The sequence below is a fragment of the Oxyura jamaicensis genome, assembly GCF_011077185.1.
Source record: "Oxyura jamaicensis isolate SHBP4307 breed ruddy duck chromosome 9 unlocalized genomic scaffold, BPBGC_Ojam_1.0 oxy9_random_OJ106418, whole genome shotgun sequence".
NCBI lineage: Eukaryota > Metazoa > Chordata > Aves > Anseriformes > Anatidae > Oxyura > Oxyura jamaicensis.
The window spans coordinates 47588-61089 of record NW_023304181.1 but is presented as its reverse complement, the minus strand read 5'-3'; the positions used below and the strand labels follow the sequence as shown (position 1 = coordinate 61089).

General features: G+C 58.8%; 1 protein-coding gene across 2 annotated transcripts; it reads right to left on the bottom strand.

Moving 5' to 3' along the window:
• Window positions 1-85: 85 nt before the first annotated feature.
• LOC118157671 (thrombospondin-type laminin G domain and EAR repeat-containing protein-like) lies at window positions 86-10540 on the bottom strand. Of its 2 annotated transcripts, none has more exons than XM_035312090.1 (12): window positions 10156-10540; window positions 8552-8772; window positions 8219-8457; window positions 8010-8100; window positions 7367-7523; window positions 6751-6882; window positions 5546-5778; window positions 4188-4374; window positions 2672-2901; window positions 2193-2380; window positions 1399-1500; window positions 86-1025 (listed from the first exon to the last, which is right to left on the bottom strand). In XM_035312090.1, the coding sequence occupies exons 1-12, from the start codon at window positions 10247-10249 to the stop codon at window positions 872-874; spliced, it is 2028 nt and encodes a 675-aa protein (XP_035167981.1). In that variant the 5' UTR covers window positions 10250-10540; the 3' UTR covers window positions 86-871. The 2 variants fall into 2 exon arrangements, with proteins under 2 accessions (XP_035167981.1, XP_035167982.1); XM_035312091.1 differs by having other exon boundaries at window positions 859-1150.
• Between the last annotated feature and the right edge of the window lie 2962 nt (window positions 10541-13502).

Genomic DNA, 13502 nt, shown 5'->3' with positions numbered 1-13502 from the left:
AGACCGAGGATACCTGGAGGGGTTGTGTGGACCAAAGGAGGAGCCCCCGTTGTGGGCAGAGCAGCTCGACTTCCTGCAGCTTTCATGGGTGGGTGCACGCAGTTTATTGGAGCACTGGTTAAGCAATAGATCACCCCAAATAAAGGCAAGGAAAAGCATCCCTAACCCCGCACACAGGGGTGTAAGGACCAGACAAGGCAGTGGAGGCCAGCAACAAGCTGACACACATCCACAAAACCCTTGGGATGAGTGCCCAGGAGCGTGCCTGCCCTGCCACCTAGGCAATGCCGGCCGTGACAAATGCCTCTCTGCCAGCTGCAGCTGTACAACAGGTCCATGGGTTTGTACAATACACACACGTCTCTCAGCGAGGACAACAGAAAGCAGCCACGGTGGAGGGGAGGGTCAGCAGGTGCCATGCAGCAGTGCGGTGGTGTGGAGACAGACCCCCGGAGACAGCCCAGGCACGGTGTGCCGTGTGGGGCCAGGGGGGTCCTCGCCAGCTTTGGGGCCCCTGGTGTCGGGCAGCCAGAGCCAAGCTGAAGCCAGATTTTCCCCACCTTCTCTCACGTCGTTTCCTCCCCGCTGCCACATGTCCAACTCAAGAGCACACACTCTGCTCAGGCTTTTTCTTCCCTGGCTTTGCACGAGCTCTGGCCGTGACAGCAGGGCTCTGGGACCCTCCTGGCTGGAGGCTGCTGAGCCCGGCAGCTCCTGTCCTCCTCTCTGCCCTGTGGCACGCACAGCAAGCCGTCCCCGGGTGGATGCTGCAGTTGTCCCTGGGCTTCATCTGTCCCAGGCTGGGGTCTTCCCACTTCCACGCTTTTGCTCATTCCAGTCCCGGCAAGGAGCTGAGTACGCCTCGGCCACCTCATGTGGTTTTCAGCTTCAGCACCTTGGAAAGTGGCTCCTTGGCACTGGAGTAGATGAGGTAGGAGCCCTCGGTGGTGTTAAACGCCTCCCAGTCTCTACAGCCAACGGTGGGAAGGTGGTGAACTGCTACGAAGCCTTCATAGCCTTGCCACCTGCACGGGGAGGGCAGTTAGCTCCAGGGGCACTAAAAGCGGGCAGGAAAGCCGAACCTGGAGCCTGGCACCTTCCACCTCCATGCAGTGCTTCAGGGTGAGGGCTTCCCTTCCTGCCTGGAAGCCTGTGCAGAGACAGGAGCAGGCCTATCCGTCTCCCCTTGCACCCTCCCTGTGCTCCCTCCAGGAGAGCAAAGAGCCACCCGCCCGTCCCCATGGCTGTGCCTTCCCCGTGGGGTGTCCTCCACCCAGCCGGCCAGTGCAGGCACGAGGCTGGGATCCAGCCCCTCAGGCAGGGACAGGAGTGCCTGTGTCCTCCTGCTGCCCCCAGGTCTGGCAGAGAGCTCGCCTTGCCCCAGCCATGCAGCAGTACCTGTAGATAATACTGTTAACAGAGAAGGTGAGGCCATCGAAGGAGTTTGCTACCACCAGAAAGGAGTCGTCCCCCATCGAGAAGAACTCCCAGTCCAGGGCGCTGGGGAATGAAGCAGGCAGAGGTGGGTGAGATGCACCGACTCCACACCGAGCCCTGCCACCCTGCTCTGACCCCACTCCCAGGCACCTGGCCAGCCCCAGCCCCAGCCTCGCTGCTTCTCCCCAGGCATCCAGATCCAGCAGGTCCCCCGGGAGGGCTGGACGGGAAGGTCTGGCCCCAGCCAGGGGCAGAGGGCTCCCCCTGCACTGCCCTTAGCCAAGGCACCCAAGTTGGGTGCTCTCCTTTGTCGCGCCTGATGCGGGCAGGTTGGTACCAGCCTCTGTGCAAGGCCACCACTGCCCTGGCCATGTCACCCACCACCACGACCCCTCTGCCACAGCCCAGGGGCTGAGGACGCTCAGGCAATGACCCAGCACCATGTCCCTGTAAGCAGGATGGGTCCTTCCCACAGGGTGCTGTCAGACTGCTGCTGATGCACAGAAAACCCCAGTCTTCCCAGGCTGCTCCTGAAAGGAAATCCACACTTGTTCTCAAATGCAGGGTCTTCCCTGAATTCCCACTGGGATTCAGTGCCCAGGCCTCGTCACCCATTGCCCTCCGCATCAGTTTCATGCTCTAGCAGCATGCAAGCCCCTGTGAACTCTCTGGGCCCTCCAGGAGACCCCTATGCAGTTTGAGGTGCTCATAATAATACCACGGGCTGAGGAGCACCCTGGCTCTTTCACAGGTACCTGTAGGTGAGGAGATCCTGGAATTTGACAAACATCTGGGCCGTGACGTTCAGCTCATAGATGGAGGAGTTGATGGCATAGAAATTAGAGGGCACCGGCATCCCACTGTCGTAGCTGTGGCTGTTGGCGACAGCCAGGAAGACTCTGTCCCCGATATGAAAGACCTCCCAGTCGGCAGCACCAAAGGTCTGAGGGAAAGAAGCCGCCCAAGAAGCATCACATGGACAAGCCTTTTGCAAGCCAAGCACATTAGGAAGTGTGGGGAACATGATAGGGGTGCAGTGGGGATGTTACCCGGTCTTAAGACCTTCCAAGGGAAAAGACAACCTTCCCTTGGTCAATTCCTAGGGGAGAACCAGTGGGAAACTCTTGCTACCTTTTCAGAGGACTAAAGAGCACCAGCCATCAAAATTATTCCCTGGCTTGTCTCAACCCAGAGGGGAACTGAGAAGCAGTGTGTGACCAGTGGGTAACCTTACCAGAATAGACTGGAAGAGCTGGAAAGAGCCACGGAGCCAGATGTAGATGTGAGAGTAGATCTTTGTGGATGTGCCATTAAACGTGTTGGCCACGGCCAGGAAGGAATATGGCCCAATGGTGAAAAATTCCCAGTCGTAGGCACCAGAGGTAGGGATGGTCTGGTTGGTTTCAAAGAGCCCAGTCCGGGGGTTCCACCTGTATATCACACTGTCTATGTTGTGGTTATTCCCTGGGGGAGACAAGGACATGCAGAGTGAGGAAAGAATAGAATAAAGACCCAGAAACAGGTCAGATGAGGCAATATTTGCCAGCCTTGCCATGTGGGAGCCCTTCACCTCCTGAGGAGAGGACCCCGGGGGCATCTCCGCTTGCCCCTGGTGTGGTGGCGAGAAGCGGAGCCAGGCCTCCCCTGGTCCCCAAGGGGCAAACGTCCGGGGCTGCCAGCAGCCTTCAGGTGCCAGCTCACACAGCTGGGAGGGTGCCATGGCTGGGACAACACTAACACGGGGGGGGGGGGACACACACGACACACACGACACTTCTTTGTGAAGTCCCTGGGGACCTCTGCATGCTGATTTACGTAGACGGCACCAGCCCCAGACAGAGCCAAGCAAGACCAAAAGGCAGGCTCCACCCGGCGCCAATGTCCTAACGTCGTGCCCATGTGAGGTTCAGCAGGCTTTAAAGCTAAAAATCTCCCTCTGTCTTCTGCCTGGAAACTTCCTGAAGCTCCAGCCAGAGCCTAATCATTACCTATTTATTTTTTATTATTCTAACAAAAAGCTGGCCCCATCCCAGGAGGAGGGGTGGACCCACTGGTCCCTTTTCACCCCATGCTTGCTCAGCACCGCTGCCCTTGGCTAGGCCCCGCTGGTGTGTCTGGGAGCGAGCAGCAGCAGGACCACAAGTTTATAGGGTTTATGGGCGATCCTCATTGCAACAGAAGAGAATGGGGCACAAAGGGCTCCGGGGGAAATGGGGTTTGCAGGAAATGGCTGCATGGATGAAAGGCAGCTCTGCAGAGGCTGAACTCCAGCTCCTGAAGGGAACATCTCCAGGCTGGCTCAGCGATGATGGTCCTAACCCCTACATGATGTGCGTGGCTCCCCATGGGGCCTTGCTGTGCCAGCAGGTCTCATCCTAAATGCTGGGGTCCAACACTGGGGGTGCCACCAGCCCAGGACCCAAACAAGGCCGGCACCGTTGTGCAGAGCCAGGGCCCCGGCACCGACCCATTTACCCCCCGCAGCGTGGGATGCCTGCCCCAGCCCAGAGCACCTCACGGCCCTGAGAGGGAAGCAGCAAAAGGACGGATTGCCCCGTGCATCCACAAGGCAAACCCTCCAAGGTGCTGGGCTGCCTGAGGGGCACCACAGCTCTGGCTGCACGTGCTGCAGCAATGGGAGGATGCTCTCCAGCATGGTTCCCCTTGGGGGGGAGCGGGTGGGCCACGGCCCCCAGTGTCACCCCGAGCAGGTGGCTGAGCTGGGCTGGTAGGGAATAAGGGCTGGGTACCTTTTCTGTGGTTGACCACTGCGAGGAAAGCCTCTCCCTCAATGACAAATGCCTCCCAGTCCCTAGCGCTGTGCGTGGTGATCCTCTGGTGGGTGATGAATTTCTCTTTCCTGTGGCTCCACTTGTATATTACAGAGAACTCCTGACCCCTGTCATTCTGCTCAAAATTAGCCACTGCTAGGAAGATCTGAAAAATAACAAGCCAGGACATCTCGTTTTTCTCCTCTCACAGGGGCACGTACAGGCACAGGCAGGGTGAGGATGGGCTGGGAGGCTTCCCACGGGGAAAGGTTGTTCAGAAGAAAAAATCACAGGTAAAATGACAAGAGGAAGGATGATGATGGTGCCCTGAAGTAAAACATTTTCCAGGCCAAAGAACCCCCCCCCCCCGGGTTTTTTTTTTTTGCTTCTGGCGGTTGGCACTTCTTCCATAGAAAGGACAAAACCACAGCCAGAAGCATTTGAAGAAAAAAAGAAGTAACACGGCTTTCTCCTAAGTTTGATCTCTGGAGGTAAACACAGACCCCTTCCTCTTCCCCTGAGCGAGGACATGGGATCCCGTCAGGCGCCTCTGCTTCCCACAGGCCCATGGGTCCCTTGTTTTCCGTCTCACCCACGTTCCCCATTGCTGCTGTGGGTTCCCAGCCTCTGGGACACAGCTGGAGCCTCGGGAGGAGCAGGTTCCTGTGGGCACTGGGGGTTGTGATCGGACGGGACGGGAGGGAAGGCAGGCTGCCCTGGAGAGATGGAGGTGCAAGGGAAAAGGAGGTGACAATTCACTGCCTGTTGGTCCTCTCTCGTGCCTTGGATTAAGCAGGACCCCTGCCAGCCCCAGGGGCTTCATCTGGCTGGGGCTGAGGCCCCCCAGGGATGGGGTGTGGCCACTCTGACTCCAACTGGCTGCCAGACATCCCAGCCCTGCTACAGAGCTCCAGATCCTTGCAGGGCATCTCCAGGAAGGTCCCTTTCTGGTGCTACCATGCCCAGAGGCAGGACTCGTAGCAATCCGAACTCCCCTGGGAGCCCTGCAGCTCTTGGCAGATGTTTTTTTTGGCTGGCCTGGAGCTCCTTGCAAGGGGATGACCTTGCAGGAAATGGAAGATCCTGCCAGCACTGGGTGCTGACAGTGGCCTGGGTGGGTGCAGCTGTGCCTCAGAAAATAGGGGACAGTCCCTAGGATGGACCCTAGCCTGGTGAATATGTGCATCAGCGTGACTCTGTCAAAGACATGAGAGATGAGGATTTACCCCCTGCATCATGCCTGAGATGCAGGTCTGCCCTGGGCTAGGTGAAGGGAAGCCAGTGTGGGCCACCTGCAGCTTGACACAGCCCTGAAATAACCTTCCAGGCAGACTCACCTTTTTCCCTATGGTAAAATACTTCCAGGACTGAGCTTGGTAGGTGGGGATGTTCTGGTAGGGCACAAACTTCCCATCAGTCCACTTGTAGACGGCTGACCCAGGGGGGGTGTACCGATTGGCAGTGGCCGCAAAGAGTCCCACCTTCGGGATGGTGAAGACCTCGATGCCCATTGTCTCAGAGTTGGTCACCAGGCTCTGGTGCTCCTCCACATAGTCCAGCCGCTGTTTGGCTAGAAAACCAACAGAAAGGAGAACTCAGAATTGGATGGCCCTGCTTTGAGATGCGTGGTACAAGTCCTGATGGTTTCCAGAGGTAGGCAAGGATGGGGAACTGCTGCCAGCTCCTGGAGAAGACAAAAAACTCGTCCAAACCCAGCACATGGCAGCTGTCATAAGAAAAGCCCCAGAAGAGGAGCAAAGGATGGCTCAGTTGTTCTGTGCCTCCTGCTTCATGCTCTCACACCAGAGCCTGGGCAGGCTGATGCCCAGGGAGGTGGTCACGGCACCCAGGCTGCTGCAGTGTAAGCAGCGACACTGGCCTCACATACACCTTCATTTTTAGGTAGTCCTTTGTGATGATCCTTGTGAATCCCTTCCAATTCGGGATACTCTACGACTGTCTGGAGACAGATTTTGGTAATTTTGAGCATGCGGGTGAAATCTGAGTTTCATTTTCAAAGTCCATCCCCGTCCCTGCAAGGCCTGTGTGCTCCAGTGTTGCCTCACTATTTTCTGCATGAAGGCCACTAGGGCTGGAAGGACACGGGGACCTGCCACTGTCACCTTCCCACTGCTCGCCCTGGTATCTCGAGGGGCTGAGGAGTCCTTCTGCTCCTTCCCCTCTACCCGCGAGCACCTTGGCACCAGGAGCACTCATGCACCGGGGACCCACAGCAGGGAGCAGCCCAGCACCCCAGACATCTGCAGCACAGGACCTGGTGGCCAGAGCTGTCCTGCTCGGGCAGACTGACCGGGAGGGACAGACAGCACAGACACTATGCAATTGAATCCAAAGCTGCACTGAAAGTACTGATGTAGGCACAGACAGGAGAGGCATGCAGGGACGATCCCACTGTATCACCCTGCTGGTTGTCGATGTCCTTAGTTCCTGCCCCCAGTGCCACCGACAGTGAATCTCTGCTCCTCTTGTGCTGGAAGAGTTTCCCCCCTCCCGGCAAACATCGGGCATGGCATACCAGTACCTTCCAGCATGGAAATCCAGGTGCTGCCGTCACAGAGGTACAGCCCTCTCCGGGGGGCGTTGAACCAGAACTGCGCCTTCTCCTGCTTGGTGCAGGGTGGACGGGACCCAAGGGTCACCTTCATGTCCGTCTCTGGGCACAAACAGGAGCAAGGCAGGTGCCCTTAATACATGTGATGGAGGAAGGATGAGGCTCACCCCAAGACACACGGCAGACTGAACATCCCGGTGGGCACCGGGGGACACAGCATCCCAGCCCCAAGCCAGATGGCTGGCTGCTGGCACCCAGGGGGCTGCTGGCCCCCGCAGCATGAGCCCATGGCCACCGTGTTACCGGGGGGGCTCAAGTCTCACCTCTCCTGTTCAGGCTGGATTCACCTGGACCCCAGTCCCCTTCGCCCTGTCATGGTGCCCACCTGCCCCCCGAGCTACCTGGCTTCTCCTCCTCCTCCTCCCGAGTTCAAGCCACCCCGATCTCTCTCTGTTATCCCCAGGGGAGACTTCCAGGGACACAGGGTTCTTAGGCAATGCTCCTGCTCCATGCCCTGCTGCATGTGACAAGCCCCCCGCAACACAAGCAGGACAGAGCCAAGCACCCGCTGCTGGTGAGCACTGACCGTACGGGTACTTCAGCACCTCGTTGCTCACTGACTTCACTGGCACGTCCTGGAGAACAGCGGGGATGGAGAGCGTGGCTGCTTCAAAATTCACAGCCGGGCATACCCGAGGGGTGGCATCGGCTCCTGGCAGCAGGACGAGCTGCCTGAGCAGACCCTGGGAAAGCGGGAGCAGGGGGATGAGGAGCGAGTCCCGTGAGATTGGAAAATGGAAGCTGCAGGTGGTTCACGACCTGAGCTTCCTCCCCAGACTCCTGTTCGCTTCCCTCCTTCCCAGGCTGCGACTCGGTGTGATTCACGCACGTTTGCCAGATTACTGTTACGTGCCAAATCTCTGGCCTGAGCAGTTTAACAGCTGGCATGGCTGGAGCATTGGCAGGGGCCGTGTTAGCTGCAGAAGGCTTTCACTGCCACCACTTTTCAGAACAAGGCAGGACCAGGTGTGATGTTTATATTATCGAGACCATGCCACCAGCTGTTGCACATTTGTCCGATCAAGTCTGTGCAGCCAGGAGGCCATGGGCTGCCAGCCAAGCAGAGGTCTCCCCGCGACCACGCGCACAGCACCTGCTCCCTGCTCTGCCTGGGAACCCCTGTCCCGCAGCTGGCCCCGCAGCGACCTGGTGACACAAGGGACACCTACCGTGAACAAGCCTTTCCTTCTCCTCCTGTTGCCCAGGTAAAATCTGGCTCTCTTCACGGACAGAGAAGCTGGAAATGGCGTCTCCACCACCCTGCAGCAGGCAGAGGATAACAACATTGTGGTGGCAGCGGGGGGACACAACCACCTCCTGCCCTGTGTGTCCCCCAGCACCTCTCTCCCGAGCCCCCCAGCAGCTGCCCCCGACCTACACATCCTTGGGGCTGCTGCAGTCCACCGTCAGCGAGAAGGACTGGCCGGAGACGGCCAGGACGAGCGTGTGCCAGCGGCTGTCTGCCAGGGAGACGTTGCGGAAGGTGACGCGGGTCTGCCAGCCGCTGGAGCGCTCCTGGCTCCAGAAGAGGAAGTGGAGCTTGCTGGGCGCGTAGCGGAGCCCCACCAGCACGCTGGGGCTCTCCTCGGCCATCAGCGTGAAGATGTACTCGTTCCTCTGCAGGAGGAGGCCGGGGAAGGTCTGCCCGCTCCTCTCCCAGCCTCGCACCCGACCGCAGGGGCCGGTCCCAGCCCCCAGCGGTAGCGCTTACCTTGGCGGGGACGTCGAGGACTCTCAGGGTGACGATAATGGAGAACTCCTCAGGGAAGCGGTCGCAGTGGACGAAGAGGCGCGAGGCGGGGAAGCCCAAGGCCCGGGGCCAGGCGGTGGTGAGCTGGAGGCCGCGCACCCCCTGCACTTGGAACACCCGCAGGCCGCGGGCCAGGCCGCCGGCCGGCACCACCTCCGAGAGGATGTCCAGCGGGCGCAAGTCTACGCAGAGAGACCACAGGACACGGCATGGCTGTGCCAGCTGTCCTGCCCTGCGCTGGGCTCCCCTCCTCGCTCAGGGCAGCAAACCTATGTCCAGCGTTGGCTGCAGTGCTCCGCGGCACCGCAGGAGCCAAGGCCGGCCTCCCCACCCCACAGGCGGGATGCCACACCGGGGTCTCAGTGGTGTGAAGCATCCCACGTGCTAATCCCCACTCTGCGAGCTTCTGAGGGCTCTGCTCCCATCTGTCCAGCTGGCACCAGAGCCCACAACCAGGGCCAGGAGAGCAGGGGAGTGCCCACAAGCATGCTGGCAGAACAGGCTCCTGCTCCCGTCCCCAAGGCAGGGGGCACAGCAGTCCCTGCCCCTGTCCTGGCTGCACACAGGCACTTCCTCAGCGGATGCAAAAAGCTCTCATTAAATAATTATACTTTCCCCAGAGGAGAAAACAACATGCACAGCCCTTGGGAACCACCCAGATGAAAAAAACGGCACTGGGAGACAAACCCCTGCTTGCACGCATCTGGGGAGCAGGCAGCTCCGAGCCCCCATGCGGTGCGCGTTCCTGCCGGGAGCTGGCCCGTGCAGTGTCCCTCTCCTTGTCACACGTCCAGCTCGCAGGCCCTCAGTCCCCGTTTGTACCAAAATCCCCTCTGCTTAAGCACGGAGGGGAGGCCAAGCAGGAGGGAGCCATCAGTAAGGCTGGCTGGGCACGCAGTGGGGCTGAAACAGCCGGGGTGGGGAAGCACTTCGCTTCGGAAAGGACCAGAAAAAAGTGCATGGCTCTCAGGAAACAACCGGTTTCTGCTCTTTTGTTGTTGTTGTTGTTTTTCCCCAGCAAATAGCTCAAGCTGAATTCAGGCCCAGGTTTGCAGAGGGCTTTAGCATCCCTGGGGCTGCCCCAAGGGCTGAAGGGGTTAGCCCAAAGGCTGGAAGGTGTGCCTGGAGAAGGCAGGCAGGGCCATACCCTCACCGAGGCAGTTTCCAGCTAAAACCAAAGACGTGAATCCCAATTTGCCTCCCACATCAGCTGCTGCTAACGATCAGCAGCCCCCAGGACCATACTCTGCAGCTGGAGCACAGACACAGGGGACATGGGACGCTGCTGGCTGAGGGCGCGGGAGGTGCAGTGGGAGCAGCAGCTCCATAGCTGGAGGAACAGGACAGGAACCTCCTGGGGGAGTTTTGCCACCAGGAGGGCTGAGGATGCATCCGTCACCCCGAGACAGCCTGCAGGGGTATCCAAACGTGCCTGGCATGGGGCACCCTGCAGCACAGCACACTTCCTGGGGGCTGCTTCAGCAGCACGGAGGGCTGAAAGCCCCCCGGTATTTCCCACTAACGCCTCCGAGCTGCCCTCCCACGCCGTCGGTCCCAGATCCTACCTGTGCAGTGCTGCCACGTCCTGCCGCCCCGGGCAAGGCCCCCACCGGAGGCCCAGTGGAGGAGGACGGCCCAGAGCAGCAGCGAGGCCGACATGGGGGGCTGGCCACAGGGGGTCCATCCACCGCGATGGACGGATGGATGCTCACAGCCCCCGGTGCTCTCGCATGGTCCTCCCGCGGGGCTGCTGCGAGCACTCCTCAGGGCCGAGCCGCTGCGGGCCAGGGGCTAACGCCCGTCTCCTGCGTCCCCCTGCGTGGGCATCACGCCGGGTGCTGGGGCTGCCGAGGAGGCTGCAGGGCAGTGTGGGCTCAGCCTGCGCGCAGACATTTAAATGGCAAGGCGCGGGGGGGAGAGGAGGAGCCCCGTTTCCTTGCGGAGCTTTTATCTTTTGCCCAACCCTCTGGAAGGCAGCTTTGGGGAGGGATTTTTTTATTTTTTTTTTCTTTGCTTCCTTTTGGTTTTGGTGATTCATTTTTCTGGGGTCACGTGGGGAGAGGTGGGAGAGCCACCCCTGCCTGTGGAGACTGAGGTGGGCACCTTGCTGTACCCAAAAGCCCCCAGCTTTCTGAGCAAGATCCCAGGCTGTACAGGGGAGATCCACCATCCCCTCTAGTCCAACCCACCCTGCCCAAAAAAATGCCAGACCCTACCAGATGGATTTTTCCCCCAGTGCAGGTGATGCATGGCCACTCTGCCCATGCCCAGCACAAAGTTCCCAGCCCACGGCCAGGTACCAGGAGCATATCTGCTGCAAGGAAGGCAGAAACGCGCCACGCACCACTTTGGAAACCCTCGAGGTTATAATATTCAAATGAGAGACAGCAGTGGAAAAACTCCCTGCGCACAGCAAGCTCTGCTCGGTTTCTCTAGCCACAAAACAAGTTACTTCCATCCTCTGAACAATTGAAATTAGCTCCCCCCCCCCCAAAGTCTTCCTGCGAGGCAAACGGCAGAATAGAAAGCTGACAGCCAGGGCAAAATGACAAAGAGCTGCGCTGCAAAACCCGGGCTTTTGTTGGGGAGGAACAGCCAGAGCCATACCCACCAACACGCACCTCAGCCCCAAGCCTTGCGACAAACTGCCCTGTGCCTGGAGCTGCCCAAAACTCCTGGGCGCCTCTGTCTGCGTGCCACCAGAGGTGCTCCCCTCCCCGATTTAGGGCATCCTGCCTGTGCAGCTCCATCCAGAGGAGAGGCACCGCTGGCTGCCAGCCCCAGCCTCCCGACAGGTTGGCACAAAGACGGCTCAGCGCCGCTGCACGCCGCACACATGTGTCCAGTTAAGCACGGCTCTAGGAGCTGGCAGTGCAGCCCCGCCACCCTTGGCGGGGGACTTGCATAAGCAGTAGGACTTGCGCGAGCTGCCCGAGGACCACAGCCCCCGCTGGTGCTGACTAACATGGCCCCAGCACTGCAGGAACGGCAGGGTTTTGTCTCCCAAGGGGATGCAGCCACCCTTAAGAACACCTCTGGGCAAAAAGCAGTTGCTGGGGACAGCTCCAGACGTGAGGTTGTGCCCTCCAGCAGTGGAGGAACCCAGGAACTTCCTAGGGAAGAAAAATTCCTGGGATTTTTTTTTCTATCTGGGAAAGAAAAATTTCCTGGGAAAGAAAAATGGCTGTTTGTCAGTGTGAAGGAGAAGCAAGGCAGCACTGAGCCCGGCAGCGTGGGCTTGCTTTTCAACCACGCGCTGCTAACAAATAGGGCTGGCCCCAAAGCATGGGGCTGAAGGCAACAAGGAGAGGGACACTGGTGGTCCTAAAGGGTTTCACCCTCCTTGGCCTTGGGAACCTGGCACAGCAGAGGACAGCGGGTGAAGTGCCACAGGCTGGCCCACAGAAACAAAACTGTGATGTTAAACATGGACACGGGGCCACCTCTAGAAGCTCATGGCCACGCTTGGACCCACTCCTTGTCCCAGCAGCGCTAGGAAGCAGTCTGCAGAATTGTCTCTAAGTGTGCACACATTCCTGCGCGCACAAGCAACCAAGGGAGGATGGAAGAAAGGGGAAAAAACAGCAAGATGTTTGCCTAGTTCTTATGGGCGGTAAATAAAACCATGTGGCAGCTCTGAACAAAATGATCCTTGGACTTCTCCCAAAAAGGTTTGGCCGTCCCTGGATTAGGAAAGGTTGAGAAACATGGCTGGAGACAACACGCAGCAAGCAGAGTTTACATGCAGAGGACGGGGCTAGGAGGGCACCTCGATCACTGCCGGGCCCCGCACACAGGGTGATGCTTCAGTGTTTCTACAACCATAGCTCGTTTGTTATTTGCAGACACCAGCCACGTTTTGGGGATTACTATTACATTTCAGTCTTTAATCCCGACATGTGGCAAGAGCTCCTTCTCCCTAAAATGCAGCACGTGTAGGGGCACTGCCACGGCAGAACCCGCAGGGACCCCTGAGCATCACGCCTCAGTGGCATGGCCAAATCCAGCCAGAGCTCGTGGTGGTGACACTGAATAAAGGGACAGGGTCCCACTCCTGGGATGGAAAGCCCTGCTGCAGCACACCCCTCGGAGACCCCTCACGCTGCTTCAGCGGCTCCCGTTTACTTCCTCACACCACAGTTCCCCGGTGCTGGAAGGAGCTTTAAGCACCGCCACGGGCACCACTTGGCTGCTCCGTGCCTGCTTTGCTCCTGGCTGACTGTGGCTGTGCCAAGGCCGGGCAGCACGAGGTGCTCCACAAACCGCGGGGGGCACGAAGCAAATGGGAGAAGCAGCAGCAAACAGGAGCAAGCAGATAGGGGAGGAAACCCAGGGCAGGCGTCCTCCCTCATGAGCTCTGCTGCTTCTGAACTGAGTCCCCACAAGAAATCCCCGCACCAGTAAAGTTGTCAGTGTTGTGCAGCGCCCGTAACTGTTGTTAACCTGACCCCTTTGTGAAAAACTCAATTCCCAGAAATTTTGGAGAGGTTTTCCCAGGAAAGTTTGGGCAAAGGACCAGGCAGACTGTGAAAGGCTCCGCTTTTAGGAACGGCATCAAAAAAGCCCACAGCAGCTCCAGCGCTGCGTGTCTCGCTGGCAGTTTCCCAGCACAGAGCACTCGTCCCTTGCTTCTCCTCTACACTGGACAAACAGCCTGATCCCTTGTTGGCCCCTCACTGACCGTGGCTTTTCTCTTTTCCTGCCCCTTTTCACTCTTCCCAGCAGACCCAGGCCCCTTGCCAGGGGCTGAGCCACCTCCAGGACAACAAGCATTTCTGGCCCATCACTGCTACTTGAACGCAGGTCACCAAAGATGAGTGACTAAGAGCATTTAAGTTACGGAAACGGTTCTCCGTGTGTTTTCTGTAGGTCTTGGCTCCACGTGGAGGCAGAATAACCATTGGGGACCGAC